Source organism: Amblyraja radiata, chromosome 1, assembly GCF_010909765.2.
Source record: "Amblyraja radiata isolate CabotCenter1 chromosome 1, sAmbRad1.1.pri, whole genome shotgun sequence".
Classification (NCBI taxonomy): domain Eukaryota; kingdom Metazoa; phylum Chordata; class Chondrichthyes; order Rajiformes; family Rajidae; genus Amblyraja; species Amblyraja radiata.
This window is the reverse complement of record NC_045956.1, coordinates 143,036,440-143,056,041: the sequence shown is the minus strand read 5'-3', so window position 1 is coordinate 143,056,041 and position 19,602 is coordinate 143,036,440. Positions and strand designations below refer to the sequence as shown.

Sequence of the window (19,602 nt, the reverse complement as noted above, 5' to 3'; positions counted from 1 at the left end):
TTAGAATGTGTGAAACCAGATAACAGGCATCTGCAACCTATTCAGATCAGGAGGATTTCACACTAACCCAATCATTTCCTCATTCCTCCATCACTCACAATTTTCTTCACCATCCTTCACCACGACTTTATTCATGTAGCCTGCACAGAGCACACTGCCCCTACTGTGCAATTATTTGCAGTTATGCAAGATTATTCCCTTATCTTGTATCTGTACATTGTGAATGGCTCGATTGTAATTATGTATTGTCTTTCCGCTAACTGGATAGCACGCAACAAAAGCTTTTCACTGCACCTCAGTACATGTGACAATAAACTAAACTAAATTAAACCAAGAATCATCGAAAAACTGTTTCTTAGCCACATAGGTTTAATGGCCAAACTTCACACTGCCTCATCTTAGAGCTGTCACCGACCCTCCTAGAGTTGGAAGAGCAACGTTGATTAGAAACCTTAAGGGCCTGTCCTACTTACGTGACTTTTTTGGCGACTGCCGGCACCCGTCATAGGTCGTTGCAGGTCGGCGAAAATTTTCAACACATTGAAAATTCAGCGGCGACCAGAAAGACGCTGCGACTCTTTGGGCGACTGAGGAGACTACTCACGACCATACAGGCGACACCCTGGCGACATGTCGAGGGGTGAAGCCTGTATGGTCGTGAGTAGTCGCCCAAAGAGTCGTACCTTGTTCTGGTCGCCGCTGGATTCTCAACAATAATTCCTGGAATTCTTTTTTTTAATAAACCATTTTTATTTATTTATTTTAATGAAACATTTGCATGATGGCAATAGGGCATAATTGCAATCATGCGTACAATATGCATGCCATTCTCTCATTGACGATTAATACACCACATGCCAGTTTGAAATGCTGACACTTCACTGTGTGGGATGATTGACTCTGATACCCTGCAAATAACCAACTAAAAGCGATTAGAGAACAATGGCCTAGTGTATTAGCCATGCCCTAATGGCTGTGTGAAAGGGTCAGAATAGCATCCCACCAAAAGCATTTAAGTCGGCAGCTCATTGCTGCAATCTATAGTAGTGAAGACTGGACACCGCTGAACAGGAAGTAAATGCACTACCAGGGACTAGTGGGAGAATCTAGGACCAGCAGTCACAGCCTCAGAATAAAAGGACATTCCTTCAGGAAGAAGAAGAAGTAGAGGAAAAATGTCTTTAGTCAGAGGGTGGTGAATCTGTGGAATTCATTGCCACAGAAGGCCATGGAGGCCAATGATATTTTTAAGGCAGAGATAGATAGATTCTTGATTAGTAATGGTATCAAGGGTGTCATAGCAGTAACAAGATCAGTCCTAGTCAGCATGGATTTACGAAGGGGATATAATCCTTGACTAATCTTCTGGAATTTTTTGAGGATGTAACTAGGAAAATGGACAAAGGAGAGCCAGTGGATGGAGTGTACCTGGACTTTCAGAAAGCCTTTGATAAGGGGCCACATAGGAGATTAGTGAGCAAAATTAGAGCACATGGATACTGACATGAAAATATTTGGCAGACAGGAAACAAAGAGTAGGTATTAACCAGTCCCTTTCAGAATGGCAGGCAGTGACTAGTGGGGTACCGCAAGGCTCGGTGCTGGGACCGCAGCTATTTACAATATACATTAATGACTTAGATGAAGGGATTAAAAGTAACATAAGCAAATTTGCAGATGACACAAAGCTGGGTGGCAGTGTGAACTGTGAGGAGGATGCTATGAGGATGCAGGGTGACTTGGACAGGTTGGGTGAGTTGGCAGATGCATGGTAGATGCAGTTTAGTGTGGATAAATGTGAGGTTATCCACTTAGATGGCAAGAACAGGAAGGCAGATTATTATCTGAATGGTGCCAAATTAGGAAAAGGGGAAGTACAATGGGGGTCCTTGTTCATCAGTCACTGAAAGTAAGCATGCAGGTACAGCAGGCAGTGAAGAAAGCTAATGGCATGTTGGCTTTCATAACAAGAGGAGTTGAGAATAGGAGCAAAGAGGTCCTTCTGCAGTTGTGCAGTGCCCTAGTGAGATCACACCTGAATTATTGTGTGCAGTTTTTGGTCTCCAAATGTGAAGAAGGACATTCTTGCTATTGAGAGAATGCAGCGTAGGTTCACAAGGTTAATTCCCGGGATGGCGGGACTGTCATATATTAGATGAATGGAGCGACTGGGCCTGTATACATTGGAATTTAGAAGGATGAGAGGGGATCTTATTGAAACATTATTGGACACGCTAGAGGCAGGAAACATGTTCCCAATGTTGGGTGGGTCCAGAACCAAGGGCCACAGTTTAAGAATAAGGGGTAGGCCATTTAGAACAGAGATGAGGAAAAACATTTTCAGAGTTGTGAATCTGTGGAATTCTCTGCCTCAGAAGGCAGTGGAGGCTAATTCTCTGGATGCTTTCAAGAGAGAGTTAGATAGAGCTCTTAAATATAGCGAATTCAGGGGATATGGGGAGAAAGCAGAAACGGGGTAGTGATTGTGGATGGTACACAAAATTGCTGGGGAAACTCAGCGGGTGCAGCAGCATCTATGGAGCTGATTGCTCCATGTATGGTAGTGATTGTGGATGATCAGCCATGATCTCAGTGAATGGCGGTGCAGGGTCGAAAAGCCGAATGCCTATTCCTGCACCTATTGTCTAAGGCAGGAGAATGCAGTTAAGAGGGAAAGATAGATCAGCTGAATAGCCTAATTCTGCTCCTATCACTTATGAATTTATGACTGAGACCTGTCTGGCTGTTGGGGTGTGGGAGAGAAAGGGCTGACTAAGGCTGAGGTTCAATTAGTAATCAGGTAAGTGGTGGTGCCTCAATCAGTTAAGAGATCGGGGCAGAGTTGGTAATGGTCTGTAAATTGGATGTGATTAGAGTAGAGTGGTGGATTGGTGGGTTAATTCAGTCATGGATCTTGTGGGATTTACTCGGGTCATAACCTTGAAGATGGTTTCTTGGTGGATGGGCCAAAGTCCATTGTAGAATCTATGAGAAGCATGTTTACAGATCTGGTGTGATGATGATGCTGCAAGTAAGAACTTAATTGTTCTGTTTTTACTACCTATGACAATTAAACACTCTTGACCCTCTTAACAGAATTGGTGGGAGATCAACGAGTAGGAAATTGGGGCTTGAGCAAGTCAAAGATGTTGGAACATCAGTGGGCAGGGGTGAAGGTCCAGGTGAGATGAGAGGACCCCAAGGGTAATAATGTCCCATTGACCCAGTTCCACACTGTGAAACGTAGTTGTTACAGAATAAAAGCAAGGACGATCACTTTGGGACAAGGGACTATCAGTTACCCAGCAAATGCTCTGAAAGGAGTGTTGTATTGAGTATGACATAATTTGAAGTGGTTCTGATGAGAAAACCACATCAGATGCACAAGCATACCTGATGTCAAGTCCAGTTAGGTTTATTATCATATGCACAACTATGTTGAGGTGTAGGTACAATGAAAATTTTGCTTGCAGCAATATCATGGCCAAATGAACTCTGCAGGACTATCTGTCTTTTCACTCCTTGGTAAGTATACTTAGCAAAGAAATAAATAGCAATAAAAATCCTTGCAGAATTAATTTAATGTTAATTGTCTACATGAAGTGATACATACTCAAATTTGAAACATTTGAGAGAAATCTTGATCGTTTGAAGGGGATTTTCTTAGCTGCAATTTTTATTTCTTCAATTGTTGCAAGATTCAAGAATAAGAAATTAATCACACACTATTTTTCGTTACCAAAATGAGTATTTAGCATCCCAGACTTTAGACTTTAGAGATACAGTTTGGAAACAAGTCAATTAACCTCCAAACATGTACGCATTTGGAGTGTGAGGGGAAACCGGAGCACCAAGGGAAAATCCACATGGTCACAGGGAGAATGTACATATTCCGGTCAGACAGTGCCCATAGTTGTGTTCGAACCCGGGTCTCTGGCACTGCCAGGCAGCAAATCTACTGCTGTGCCAATGTGCCACCCCTACCAAAGCAGAATTAAAGTTTGGATGATGGGTTGCAGAACCAAAACAAAGACTGTTTCCACAGGAGCCACCTGACCTTGCAGGTAGATCGGTGGTGAAGAAAGCTTTTGGTATGTTGGCCTTCATCAGTCAGAGTATAGAAGTTGTGATGTTATGCTACAATTATAAAGGATGTTGCTGAGGCTGCACTTTGAGTAGTGTATTCAGTTGCAGCCACCCTGCTTTTGGAAATATGTAATTCAGCTGGAAAAAGTGCAGAAAGTATTTACAAGGCTATAGGAGAGGTTCAGACTTTATTCCTTGGAGCACAGGAGACAGAGGGGTGATTTTATAGATGCATAACATCATGGGGGTATAGATAGGGTGAATGCACTGTCTTTTTTACTAGGGTAGGGATTCAACAACTAGAAGGCATAGGCTTACATTGAGAGAGAAAATATTTAATAGGAACCTGAGTGTCAACTTTTTTTTCATGCAGAGGGTGTAGGTGCATGGAACAAGCTGCCAAAGGATGTAGCTCAGGCAATGGAAGACATTTGGACAGGCACATGGATAGGAAAGGTTCAGGCAAATGGGACTAGGTTGGTTGGTATGGACAAATTGGCCCCAAAATGTTGATTCTTTGCTGTGTGACTCTATGACACTATGATTTGCTGAGTTTTTACACCATTTTCTTTTTCATTTCCGGATTGGGCTGATCAGTATTTGTGTAGAGAAGTATAATATTGCATACCCTGTGTGACTGGCTCAGTAATACACTGTGTGGTTGATATCCTAATTTCAGCTTGTGTGCTTTTATTTTACTGTTTATATGTAAGTGAAAAAAATCTGTTTATCTACCATAACTTCAACAATAATGCTAATGTTAAATTAAGGCACTCCAGTATATCCCAAAGAGCTACATTCTCCTCAGTTCAGCAGCCTGTCCTTTCTTTTCCCCCCAACAGGATGTGCATTTGTGAAATTTTCCACACATGCAGAAGCCCAGGCAGCTATCAACGCCTTACACGGTAGCCAGACGATGCCAGTAAGTACAATCAGAGAGATTAATTTCTTTTAACTTTTTACAATTTTCGACGAGTGCCAAAGCAATTTAAAAGAAACATAAAAAATAGTCTGCCATTCTGCTAATGACAAGTCATCAAGCACATGAGGATATTCACGTTTATTCTTTCAAAATTATATATGAATTTGCATTGCCATCAGCAATGCATTCTAAAGAGAATACTGCATCTTATTTTAATGGCCATGTCTGTCTGGAGCGAGAGTTTTAACTGATTTGCGATCATTCCCATAATCGTTGACATTCATGTATGTTTTGGCCTGTGCGGTGGCTGAGCATGGAGACATCTCCAGACTGGTGTTTCGGTTTAGATTTTACATGTGAGAATGTCCCTGGAACCCATCCATGCTCAGTGGCAAAGCCACCACTGTGATGAAACGGTGCACTCAGTCTGGACTGTTAAGTAGACAGCAGGGATGGAACTTGTGATAAAGATTGAACCACTCATTATAAATTGCATTAATCACCGTAACTGAATTTCATTACAAAGGAATTTGGTAACCAGAGAACTTTCCAAAATAGATTTTTTCAAGTATAATTGAAAGTAAGTAAATTGATTTTACAAAGGGGACCTTTCGCAGAAGTATTCTGCACAAGCTTCAGATATGTCTTCAATTCTATCGGCATGTGTTTTCACTGCAGTTAATTTTATTTTGCAAATTTCACATGAACTGTGGGATTTGTTTTGGCCATGTTCTGGCAAAGGAATGCAATGCAAGAGAGGAATGGATCTGTTATTCTTTAAAAGTTATCATTTTGCAATTGTGGTGAAAGGCACATGAGTGGGACAGAATATGTTCTGGTTGTATTACAACATGTACTAATTCCCCTCTGCTCACAAATCTGGCAGAAAAGTTGCCAATTGGATGTGTTGGCAAAACTGAAACCAACTTAAATGAAGCAATTGAAGAAGCATTTGTGAAGAATTGAAAGAGAGATCGAACTGAAATAGATAATGACCAGTGAGATTGAATACTTTAAACATTAGAAGAATGTCTAGATAATCAACCAATAAATCAAGAAGGTTATTCCAACTCATACTCTGTACTGCTGCAATTTACCAGGGATACATTGGAAATGTGAACGGAACAATTCTGAATATCAACTTGTGTTTTGAAAGGTTACAAGCTTGGGCCCCTCACTTGGTTCTGTATAGCTTTGAATGTAGCCTCTTTGCATTGCCAGTTGTGCTATCCTTCAGGTTAAATGTTAAATCTAATCAGGTAGATGTTAAAGCTGTCTTAGAAAGACACAAAAGGCAGAGACACCGTTATTACAGTGAAATAAGATGCAAGGCATTCACTTCCTTTCATCTTTCTAATATATGGAAGCTAAAAAAGATCTGATTTTAAAGTATTGAAAGTGAAGAAACATAGAAACATAGAAAATAGGTGCAGGAGTAGGCCATTCGGCCCTTCGAGCCTGCACTGCCATTCAATATGATCATGGCTGATCATCCAACTCAGTATCCCATGCCTGCCTTCTCTCCATACCTCCTGATCCCTTTAGCCACAAGGGCCACATCTAATTCCCTCTTAAATATAGCCAATGAACTGGCCTCAACTACATTCTGTGGCAGAGAATTCCACAGATTCACCACTCTCTGTTTAAAAAATGATTTTTTCATCTCGGTCCTAAAAGACATCCTTCTATTATCCTTAAACTGTGACCCCTTGTTCTGAACTTCCCCAACATCGCAAATAATCTTCCTGCACCTAGCCTGTCCAACCCCTTAAGAATTTTGTAAGTTTCTATAAGATCCCCCCTCAATCTTCTAAATTCTAGCGAGTACAAGCCGAGTCTATCCAGTCTTTCTTCATATGAAAGTCCTGCCATCCCAGGAATCAGCCTGGTGAACCTTCTCTGTAATCCTTCTCTGTAAAAAGAGAGGCTGAATATAAAGAAAAAGGGATGCTGGACTGTGTAGAGATAGACGTTGACAGAGTCATCGCAACAGAATACAACATATTTCTTGGCTTTATACACAATATATGCATCTGATTGAACCTTGTTTTGGAAGAGTAAGGGAATCAAAAGATATGGAGATTGGAAGGGGAGGGGGAAACAGATATTTTGTAAAGTTTCAACTTTCAACGCACTGAACAGTGAAACAGCTTTGAACAAACACATCACCAACTCTCCCTCCTTTTGCATATGTTCTGGTAATGTTCACGCCTTGATTGGGCATGTTTAGCTAGGCAGATCATGTGGAGAAAAATGCTAATGCCACTTGAGAGGATAGATCACCTGATTACAGTGTTTAAAGTTCTATGATTCTTGCCTGCTCCTGAGTGACCGAGAAGGAATGGATTTCAGTGCAATTATCGGGATGTTCCATATAATGGAATTAAAATGAGCAGATAAGGCAGCATCCTGAACAAAAGTATAAACGGAGGAACTGGTTGTCGGTGTGCAATTACATCTGATGACAGAGTTTGGGGAAGCTGCTGAAATAGACAAATTGCTGTCATCAGAAGTGGCTTTGTATTTGTTAAAAGGCTAAAATCCAAAAATGAAACACATTAGTGGGTCTGTCCCATGAGCAGAGAGGAGAATAGATGAGGTGAATGCACAAAGTATTTTACCAAGGGTAGAGGAATCAAGAACCAGAGGACACAGGCTTAAGGTGAGAGTGGCAAGATGAACCTGAGGGGCAAAATGTCCACTCAAAGGGTGGTGAGTATATGGAACGAACTACCTGAAGAGGTAGTTGAGACAGGTAATATCAATCCAATCTAATTAATTTTAATTAAATTCTTTAACCATAGAAAATATCAAAGGGAAATTAATATGAATTTGCAAAAGAAGGAAAAAGAAAAGAAAAGGTAATGATTCTGTACGATTCAATTCAGATTCTGTAAGTTGGAGTTCATACCTCTACCACATTTAAAAATGTTCTGCTCCTTCCTTTCTATCAATATATTTTAAATAAGAAAACCATTTCAACCCATCCAACCATCCCTTACAGCATCACTGGCTGCAATTGACGAGTTACATTAAATTATGATCTATTGTGCATGCTGGGTTTGCACCTATTAGGAAACTACACAGACAGATTTCAATTTGTCCCCCACAGCTGGGGAGAAAGGAGAATTTCATTCCAACAAGCTAGATTGAATTCAAACCCAAGTCCCAAGATAACAAATAATGTTCTTACCCGCTGCAAGAGTTGTTGTTCCCTGCTCGCTTTATTTTGTAAAATTGCAGTCTGTTTTCAGATATTGAGCTGCATCTCAATCAACAGACAGACTCAAACTCAGATGAACAGGTCAGTTTAAGACTGGAAAAAGTAAAGTGCAAATGTTTCCAAGCTGTTTTCAACAATTTTACAAAAATGATTGTGAGCTCAGAATCAGTCTTTTTGTTGTTGGTTAATTTATGTTTAGATTGGTTGTTCCAAGTGCAAATGATGACCAGATTTATTGAGTGCAGTTTATCATTGTCTGGTCACTTTTCTGTTTCTTTGTATTTCATTACCGCATGGATTGGCACTGGAACACAGTTAGTAGAACGGGTGCCTCACAACATAAATTCTTGGCTCCAATGATGTCTGTGTGGAGTTTGCAGTTTCTTCCTGGGATGCTTCATGGAAGGGAGCATAGGGTGATGGCGGAAGGTTGATTCGCGGACTGGAGGTCTGTGATTAGTGGTGAGCCTCAGGGTTCGGTGCTGGGTCCATTGCTGTTTGTCGTCTACAGTATATCAATGATTTGGATGAGAATGTCCAAGGTGTGAATAGTAAATTTGCAGATGACACTAAAGAGGGTGATATTGTAGATAGCGAAGATGGTTATCAAAAATTGCAGTGGTATCTTGATCGGTTAGGCAGGTGGGTTGAGGAATGGTTAATGGAGTTTAATATAGATAAGTGCAAGGTATTGGATTTTAGGAAGTCCAACCAGGGCAGGTTCTATACAGTGAATGGCAGGCCTCTGGGAGTGTTGTAGAGCAAAGGGATCGAGGCGTGTAGGTACATAATCCCTTGAAAGTAGTGCTAAGGTATAAAGGGTGGTCAAGAAGTTATTTTGGCGCATTGACCTTCATTAGTCAGAGCATTGAATATAGCAGTTGGGAGATTATATTACATGACATTGGTGAGGCCACATTTGGAATATTGCATTCCGTTTTGGAAACCCTGTTATAGGAAAGATATTATTCAGCTAGAAAGGGTACAGTGAAGATTTACAAGGATATTGCCAGAACTCCCGGACCTGAACTCTATGGAGAGGTTGAGCAGTCTAGGACTTTATTCCTTTGAGTGCAGAAGGATGAGGGGTGATCATATAGAGGTATTTAATATTATGAGAGGATAGATAGGGTAAATACACAGATACTAAAGCCCCACTGTCCCACTGTACGAGGTAATCCAAGAGTTCTCCCGCATTTTCCCCTGATTCGAACTCGGCAAATGTCCGTAGCGGGTCCGTAGGAGTTCGTGGATGTCTCGTAGCAGCTCGTAATGCTAACAGTAGGTACCCGGGACATCCGGTAAACTTGCGACGCTTTTTCATCCCTGTAAAAAATGTCCACGAGTAAATAAATACTCTTGATGAAAAAAATTGTTACTTTTTACTCGTACGAGTCTCTACGAGACATCCACAAACTCTTACGGACCCGCTACGGACATTCTCCGAGTTCGAATCGGGGAAAATTCGGGAGAACTCTTGAATTATCTCGTACAGTAGGACAGGGGCTTTACTCGGAGTAGGTGAATCAAAAACCAGAGGACATAGGTTTAAGGTGAGGGGGGAAAGATTTAATAGTGATCTGAGGGGCAACATTTTTACACAAAGGGTGGTAGGCATATGGAATGAGCAACCAGAAGAGGTAGTTGATGTAGGTCTATTGCAATGTTTAAAAGAACAATGGAACATATACATGGATAGGGTAGGTTTAAAGGGATATGGGTCAAATGCAGGCAGGTGGGGCTAGTGTAGATGGGGCATGTTGGTTGGTGTGGGCAAGTTGGGCCGAAAGGCCTGTGACCTGGGCAGCATGATTCCTGGAACTAGTCACGACTCCCATTCATCGGCAAAGTCTAACTATTGTCCTCCATGGAATATCTCAGGCTGCCGTTGCATGTTAGTATTCTCTATGTTAGTATTCGGGAGGAGGAGCCATCTTGGGGAACGGCTGCTAACCAGCAGCCGTCCGTTTAATTCACTTTTTTTTTGCAGTTTTAGTGAGTCCTGTGCCTTGTCTGTGGGAGAAATTACTTTTTAATGTGGGGGGTAGGGGGTAACAACATTTCTAGGTCCCTACCTGGTTGGTGAGGCAGCTTTTTCCCCGGGCTGCCCCGTCGACCCGTCCTCGTGGCCTACAAGCGGGCGTGGAGCCCCGTTTCCTGGCGGGGACCGCCCAGCACCTCGGCTTCGGTGGCGGCACAGCGCTGGAGCGCTATCGCGGAGCAGAGCGGGCGATGCCTTGCCTGGGTCGCCGTGCTGGATCGACGCGCTGGTGCTCCGGTGAGCTGTGATCGCCGAGATCAACACCTCCGGGCTGCGGGTCTGCGGAGCGGAGCGGGCGGCGCCGACTCTAACATCGGGAGCCTGGGAGTTCCAACCCGGCGCGGCCTTGTCGGCTTCGGACGCCGCGGTCCCCAGTTAGGAAGTGGCCGTTCCAGGTGGCCCAGCCGCTGAGAGGACTCTCCCGACGCCGGGGCAATAGCACCCGGCCAGAACGGCCAGGAACCTCGGGCCTCCGTAGAGGCAATAGCGGTGGCCTCAATAGGCCTGACTTTGGGAGAACTGGAGATGGGGACTGGACATTGTGCCTTCCCCCACAGTGGTGACCATTGTGGGGGGATGATTTTAAAAAAAAAAAGTTTTTGTGTGTAAGTTAATATGTTAGTCTGTGTCCAAGATGGCTGTCGGAAGGGAGAGTGGACGCTGGCGCGGTTTAGCTGCCGCTGCTCTCTCTTCACATTGTGTTTTTGATTTTTTGTCTTTGGAGCGATTTCTGTCTTTAATTTGTGTATTGGTGATGTCCTTATTATTTATTTTACTCCGACTATATGTTTTTTCTCTCTTGTTAATTTCTGTAAGGTGTCCTTGAGACTTTTAAAGGCGCCCGCAAATAAAATGTATTATTATTATTATTATTATTATTATTATTACACTGATCTCAGTGTGGTGAATACTAATATGCAAAGGCATTTTGAGATTAAGGTGGAGGAGGTGTTTGGGATTCTTGAAGAGCATTAAGGTAGATCCTTCCGCAGGACCTGATGGGATATATCCCAGGTTATTGAGAGACACAAGAGAGGAGATTGCGGGAGCCATGACGAAGATCTTTGCATCCTCTCTGGCCGCAGGCACGGTCTCAGGGGACTGCTGAGTAGATGTTGATCCTCCTTTTAAGAAGGAAAGTGGAGAGAATCCAATGAATTATAGGCTAGTGAACCTTACATCAGTGGTAGGGAAGCTATTGGAGAAGATTCTTCAGGATAGGATTAATTCTCATTTGGAAGGAAATGGGTTAATTACTGACAGTGGTGGTTGAGGCAGACATGACAGTGGCATTTAAGAGACATTTGCATAGACATATGGATATGCAGGTGGGTTAGTGGGCAGGTGCTATAGACCTGCACGGGAAGGTAGACACTCACGCCCCCACGAGTCTCGGGCAGATGGGACTCGTCAGCCTGGGAAGGCAGTCCATCTAGGAGAAGGAAGACTCTGATTTAAAACCTCCACTACCTTGTGGCCATATCCAGTCATGGAAAAGGCTCCAGGAGTAAACCTCAAGGAAAATCTGGAGTCGGAGCCCCTAAGGCAGTTCGTCGTTGTCTACAACCTCGCTCTGGCAGCTCCTGCGACGGCGCTGGTGCCAAACTGTAACGGCCCTGCTGTTCCTTTGGATCGATCAGCGACGTGGAGAGGGGGGACGTGCTGCATGGGCAACAGCCTGTCCTCCATATGACATCGCCCAGGCTTGCATCCGGCCGGAATGCATCACCCATGGTCAGTCATGACCAAGGGGGTGGGGGCTACTACAAGGTGGGTTATGGATATTGTACAGACAGGTAACAGTTTGGCTTGGCATCATGTTTGGTGCCGACATTATCGGCCACAGGGTGTGTTCTTGTGTTGTTCTGCTCTATGTTCTATGATTTAAAAAAAGGAGGGTATTTCAGCTCATCTCAAAGACTGCCAGTTCAGAGAACAATCCCATCCCCCCACTAATTATTCCTCCAACTGTTCTTCCCCTTTCTCATCAACACTTCCCAGAATCTACTATTCGTCTACATATTAGAGGCAATATGCAGTGACTGATTACCTACCATTTCCCAGATCTTTGTGATGCAGGGGTAAAAACAGATCACCCGGGAGAAAGACATTTATTCTCTATGAAACTATGCATACTCCAAACAGACAGTGCCAGAGGTGTGGATTGAACTCGTATTACCGGAGCTATGTGGTAGCAGCTCTATTAGCTACATTGCTATATCGCCTGAGCATGGCAGTTTTCTTCATTTTCTTTATTTATTCCTCACTGTATATATTTTCCTTCTCTATATTTTCATCAACGTTCCACTATTTCCCAACCTATCTTCTTACCATCGAATTTTCAGCCCAAGATAGACACAAAATGCTGGAGTAACTCAGCGGGATAGACAGCATCTCTGGAGGGAAGGAATGGGTGATGTTTCGGGTCGTGACCCCTCTTCAGACTGAGAGTTTGAGGAGAGGGAGACACAAAGAATTGAAGGGTGCGGTGTGCGACCCAAAATGTCACCCATTCCTTCTCTCCAGAGATGCTGCATGTCCCGCTGAGTTACTCCAGCATTTTGTGTCTATCTTTGGTGTAAACCAGCATCTGCAGTTTCTTCCTACACATAAATATCAACCCATTTCATCCACAATGTAAGGGTCTGAACAGAATGATTCCTTTTGGTTTTTAAATCATATTTTCTGCATGGTTTCTAAGTAATCATTTCTTCTACTCTTTCCATTCTTGGCTGAAACTTTTACATTGATATCTATGGTATTTCCACGCTCTGAACAGAACACAGAATACTGGACCCACTCTTTGGCACTTTGCCATGTCTCATTATCACAAAGTTTAAATACCTGTCATCACACATAAAAATGCCCAAAACACTGCAAAATGTATTCAATCAACTGGTTACTTCTGAAGGAGAGAGAATGACAGGCCTCTGAGACATCAAAGATTTGGGTTCAAAAGCTAAAACTTCAAAACTATTTTCTTCATATATAAATATTTTGTTTGGTTCCCATGTTTAATGCATTTATCAGTAGCATTTGTTAATGCTCATTTCTTGGTAATTTTAGAAGGAATCTTGTTTGTGAATCTGCTGAAATTCTATTACATTGTGCCTATTTGGTCTAGATTTAACTTTTTAACTTGTATATATTATAACTAATATACATTGATTCTTAATTCATACCTTAACTCCTCTGGAAAGCTGGACATAATCACAAGTAATCCCCAATTCCTCCGGGTTTACAATTTGATAAAAAACAAAATGTTAGCCTCGATTAGATCATTGAAATGTGCACTAAAGTACTTTTAATAACAAATTACATCACTGAAGATGCTAGCAAACAAATTCAAACTGATGGAGCAACTCAACAGTTTGATCAGTGTCTGTGGGGAGAAACCCTGCATCAATGGAATTCTTTAATGCTGATGTTCTACTTCTTGTAGTACTCTCAGACGGAAAAATAGATGGAAATATTGAATTGGCTGACGTGAGATATTGAAGTTTCTGTATGAAACTATGCAACAATCGTGCAATATACATCGTAATTGGATTATTCTGAACCAGTTATTTCATCACATATGAATGATGAATGATGTTGATGTAAAGGATCCAAGAAATAGCAGTAAAGTAATACAAGAGATGGGTTATGACAAGAGTGCACAAAAAAACAACTACACGGCTGAGCACAATCACTCTCTCCTCAAAGTAAAAACTTATGCTTAAGAAATTTCTACCTGAGCACATGGTTCATTTACCACGGTACATTTGAAACAAACTATAATTAGTGTACACAATTTAAATCTAATTACGATTAAACTATTTCTTGGCTTTACTTCAGCCAAGACAGATTGTATCTGACTCCAGAGCTGTGCTGTCATGATTGCAATGATGCATATTTCAAATTGCTTTACATCAATGCCAAAAGCAATAGAGTGACCATACATAAACTATTGAAATAGGTTAAACTAAATTTGTGACTTTATATTTGATCTGTCACAGTCATCACGATTATTACAGATAAAGTGTTCATTTGAACATTAATAGGCATAAATTATTCTGCTGTCAACACGATGTTTGCAGCGGCAATTTATATAATCACTATCAGCCTCATCAGTACACATGAGCAACATCTGGGAATAAAAATGTGGGAAATATTTTGTGAATTAATTATTAAATAGTTTAACATAATATAATATAATATATATACCATTAATTTATTTTTTTTTATATATATATATATATATATATATAGTCTCATCTTCACTTCCTGTCTGCGCTATATATTGATTTTAGAAAAAAATGCTACCCTATATCGCTATGATTTTGGCCATCTTACTCACAGTCCTCCTCCGCTGAGGCAGCCCTGTGGATTTTTCCAATCGATGAAAAATAAAAAGGTTATGAGTGTTTAAAAAACTTGAGATCAGCTGATTGGTCCTCTCGTCTGTCAATCACCATGTTGACGGTAACGCCCCTTCCGGGGGGACAGGACTATAAAACCCCGGATGCCTGAATGTGAGTCATTCACTCTGGAAGATCGCGGGGGAGAGGCCACAACTCTGATTCTGCTGTGAGTCCACTGAACTGAGTCCAATGAACTGAGTCCAATGAACTGTGAGTCTACTGAACTGTGAGTCTGCAATGTACTTGCAACAAATGATTTGTTAGCCCTTAGTGAACATGAGATGAGTTGTTTGCCTGACCTGTGCTTGAAACTGAAATGGCAATGGAAATTCAATGAAATGAAAATGAGATGAGATGTTTTGCCTGCCCTGTGCTTGAAACTGAAATGGCAATGGAAATGAAATGAAATGAAAATGAGATGAGTTGTTTGGCCTGCCCTGTGCTTGAAACTTAAATGGCAATGGAAATGAAATGAAATTAGTTGTTTGGCCTGCCTGAAACCACTCATTTCAGCCCACAAGTCACCTATTAGCCGTGAAACCAGTCCCTTTTTCCAAAAATGCCCGTATTAGCCCAGGAAGAGCATTTTGGCCCAAAAGGCCAGTGCCAGGCCAGAAAAGTCCAGAAAAAAGAGCCTTTCACTGAGATTTCACTACAATGTTTTTAGTCCCTTCAGCCTATCAGACCTGTACTAGCCCAGGAGGAGTCCCTTTGGCCCATCAGTAAGTATTTCCCCTGAAAGTATTAAACCTCACCCCAGTATTTTTCTCCCTCCCTTCATTGGCTCCCTGTGAGATCCAGGCCAGGATAGACTTTCCTCCTTCATTGCTGTGATCTGCAGAAATAGATGAAAATTTGTTTAAATCGATTCTCCACCCTCTCCCCTTCTCTCTCACAGAGTTTCTCACCTGTTTTGGGCAGAATTTCTGGCAGTTTCTGAGCTGCCAGCCACCAGTCCTGAGTGACTGAGCTGCCAGCCCAGCAGGCCTGCGTGACTGAGCTGCCAGCCTGCCAGGCCTGAGTGACTGAGTTGCCAGCCCAGCAGGCCTGCGTGACTGAGCTGCCAGCCTGCCAGGCCTGAGTGACTGAGCTGTCAGGCCTGCGTGACTGAGCTGCCAGCCCAGCAGGCCTGCGTGACTGAGCTGCCAGCCCAGCAGGCCTGAGTGAGTGAGTTGCCAGCCCACCAGGCCTGAGTGAGTGAGCTGCCAGCCCACCAGGCCTGAGTGACTGAGCTGCCAGCCCAAGAATCCATTTTGCCCACAATGTCCATACTAGCCCTCTGGAAACCAGTCCCTTTGGCCCACAACACCCATACTAGCGCTCCAGAAAGCCCCCACCCCCACTGGTCACCAATATTGGAATTGGTAGGGTGGTGGAATATTGCGTTAGGGGACCAGCCCTCCAGTGTGAACATGGGACCCAATGGGTTCCACCTAGTCTTGTATATATAATATATAATATATATATATCTTTCTATAAATCAATGGTAGTCAGTATGTGATAGTTTTATCAAGAGAATGACCTTCAGTTCAACTCAATAAATTTAACATCCTTTCAGGATGAACTATTGCTGGAGTTTAATAATGTTTGGGATAAGTCTCTTATCAGCTCAATATGAAGGAAAGAGATTAAACTCCCTAATGCAGGTTGCTACAGCTCACTCCCAAATCTAGAATATCGCTGAATGCTGAACTAGGCACACACTTGATGTGTGACATCATATGCTATTTGAGGAACTTGGGACATCAAACCATGAGCAGTTTGTTGCACAATTGTGGTATGAAAATGTTTTAATTCATGAATTCATGCTATCAACTATAGCTACAGGAGACAGTTACTAGATTCCTGCCAAACTGGTTAGGAATCAAATGATTGTGTATAATCAAATGAAGTGCAGTCAGACATAAAGATAAAAATAGAAACCTATTTTTCCACTTTTGTGTTCAAATGAGGCACAAGCTGAAAATGTGATCCAAACTGGAGGGCATTTCAAACCATGGAGATGAGAAAGGATTTGAAAGATAGGTAGATTAAAAGAGTTAGCAGATGGATGTATGATTCATTTCATTGCAAAAATCGTACATATAGTACAATCCTACCTTATGGGAAAGTGAGCAATGAAGTATAATATATCTTGAACAACAACATTTTTGATAAACAGAAAAGTGATCTATCTGTCAGAGATGACAATATTCTGAACACTATTAAAAGGGTAAACAGTCAATGATTTGTCTGCTTGGATTGGTGAAAAGGATATATTAAACTCAGGGTTAACATAAGAGGAATGATAATTTATGGACAAAAATTGACTCAGTCATGTTGCTACTGTACCATTCTGTCAGCATTTGGTATTATTTCAAATGTGATAACAAGTCTGCTGTGTTTTACATTGGCTACAGTCTTTGCTGAAAGCAGATTGAACTGCGTGGGGGCAGTGAGAAAGTGTGTAATATCACAGCTTTGCCTCTTGATTGTAGATCCAGAAACACAAAAGTAGGCCAAAATAGATATTTGCTCCTGTGGTTTTGCATGGTTTCTTTAAAGCATTCTTACAGAGTGGAGTGGGAACACAACTTATTAATAAACGCCACAGGAATCTATGAATTCAAATTCACACAAAGCAATATGAGAATTAATTTGACAAAGCAAGGAGCAATGTAATGCGCGTAAGATAACTGATTAGCCTGCTGAAACACAACATTATTTTTGAAAGTTAGTGGGATATTTTTGCAAATTGAATACAATTTCCTAGAAATTCACAGAAGCTATTATTTTCATTGTGAATTTAATTGGAAGCCAACAGCACTTGAAACTTGGGGACACAAGAAACTGCAGATGCTGGAATTTGAGCAAACACAAAGTGCTGGAGGGACTCAGCAGGTCAGGCAGCATCTGTGGAGGGAATGGACAAACCCTTCTGAAGAAAGGTCCTGACCCAAAACATTGTCTGTCCATTCTCTACACAGATGCTGCCTGACCTGTTGAGTTCCTCCTGCACGTTAGTTTTTGTTCACCACTTGAAAATTCGTAATGAGAATTTCAAAAACTCAGTTATTACCTTGGTTATTTGTATATGGCACAATAAATTGTGTTTATGTACTGAGATAGTCTAGAGGATCTGTATGCAACAAATGTATTTCACTGTACATGGTACATGTGCCAATAAAGAATCCATTGACCATCCACTCCTCGAACACTTGGAGCCAATTTACAGAGGCGAGTTAACCTACACGTCTTTGGGGTGTGGGAAGAAACACGAGTGCCCAGAGGAAACCCTCGCAGTCACAGGGGAAATGGGCAAACTCCACATAGACAGCACCCGAGATTGGAATTGAACCCAGGTCTCTGGCGTAGTGAGACATCAGCTCTACTAGCTGTGCCATGGTGGTGTTGTTGGTATCATATTCCAAATGGTAGCTGACAAAATCACCATTGATTTTTTTTTTTTTATGTCTATTTATTATTTCAGGGAGAAAAGTAATGTGAAAGGTTCTTCCATTTATTTTCCTCAGTGTCATTTTTTGATAGGTACTTAATTATAACAATATTGGCAGCAGTGCTGCACCCAGTTTCTTGCACCCCCTTCATAATGTCCATTGCAGTTGTCTCCTTATGTTCATTAATGGAATTGTGCATGGCTATAATCTGCTGTAACTCATGGATAAGCAGTCAACTAGGCTAATTAGATAGACACTCACTAATAGAACCACTCCAGTGCATTGTGGTCATGTTACTAATAATCCAGAGACCTGACCTAAAACTCAAGAGATATGTTTCAATTCCAGCATGACAGCTGTGGAAATTAAATTCAATTGATGACATAAATCTGGAATATAGAGAGTTAGTATCATAAATGGGGACTGTGAAATTCCAGTAGCATGGGCATTATAAATATCTTCCTGTTCACTAACATCCTTTAAGAAAGGGTGTGCACTGGTCTATATCTGGTCTATATGTAACTCCAGATTAGAGCAATGTAGTTGACTTGTTATTGCACATGGAAATATCACACAATTCGATTAGCAGAGCACTAAAATCTAACCATAATCAAAAACAATTGATATTTTAAAAAAGTGTCATATTCCTCCACCAGCCTGATTGTTTGTGCTCGTCTTTGAAGGACTAGTATCAATCTTACCAATATTTACTAGTTACCACCATTTAACAAAATGTCAGTGACAGCATTAAAACATCACAATATGCAAGTAGCCACTCTTGATGGTGTGAAGCAAAACCTATTCCATTACTGATTCCATTAGTGTTATGTAAACTGTTGGAACGGAAGGCAAATAAATCCGCAGGGCCCGATGGTCTGCAGCCCAGAATACTCAAGGAGGTGGCCCTAGAAATCGTGGATGCATTGGTAGTCATTTTCCAATGTTCCATGGACTCTGGATCAGTTCCTGTGGACTGGAGAGTTGCTGATGTAACCCCACTTTTTTAAAGAAAGGAGAGAGAGAGAAAACAGGGAATTATAGACCAGTTAGCCTGACATCAGAAGTGGGAAGATGCTTGAGTTGGCCATTAAAGATGTAATAGCAGCACATTTGGAAAGCAGTGACAGGATCGGTCAGAGTCAGCATGGATTTATGAAGGGGAAATCATGTTTGACTAATCTTCTGGAATTATTTGAGGATGTAAAAAGTAGAATGGATAAGGGAGAGCCAGTGGATGTGGTGTATCTAGACTTTCAACAAGCCTTTGACAAGGCCCCACACAAGAGACTGACGGGACTGACAAATGATGAAAGAATGCATCGACCGGGCTTATATTCACTGGAATTTAGGATTAAAGGGGATCTTATGGAAACATATAAAATTCTTAAGGGATTGGACAGGCTAGATGCAGGAAAAATGTTCCGGCTGTTGGGGGAGTCCAGAACCAGGGGTAACAGTTTAAGAATAAGGGATAGGCCATTTAGAATAGA

General features: G+C 41.8%; 1 protein-coding gene across 9 annotated transcripts in view; it reads left to right on the top strand.

Annotated features, from left to right (window-relative positions):
- Nucleotides 1–19,602, top strand: part of celf4 (CUGBP Elav-like family member 4) — a 1,189,269-nt gene that overhangs the window by 870,455 nt on the left and 299,212 nt on the right. For all 9 annotated transcript variants that reach the window (XM_033032265.1, XM_033032259.1, XM_033032244.1 and 6 more), the window contains one exon: nt 4,929–5,008. In XM_033032265.1, the coding sequence (XP_032888156.1) occupies nt 4,929–5,008 (80 nt within the window). The remainder of the gene's footprint in view (nt 1–4,928; nt 5,009–19,602) is intronic.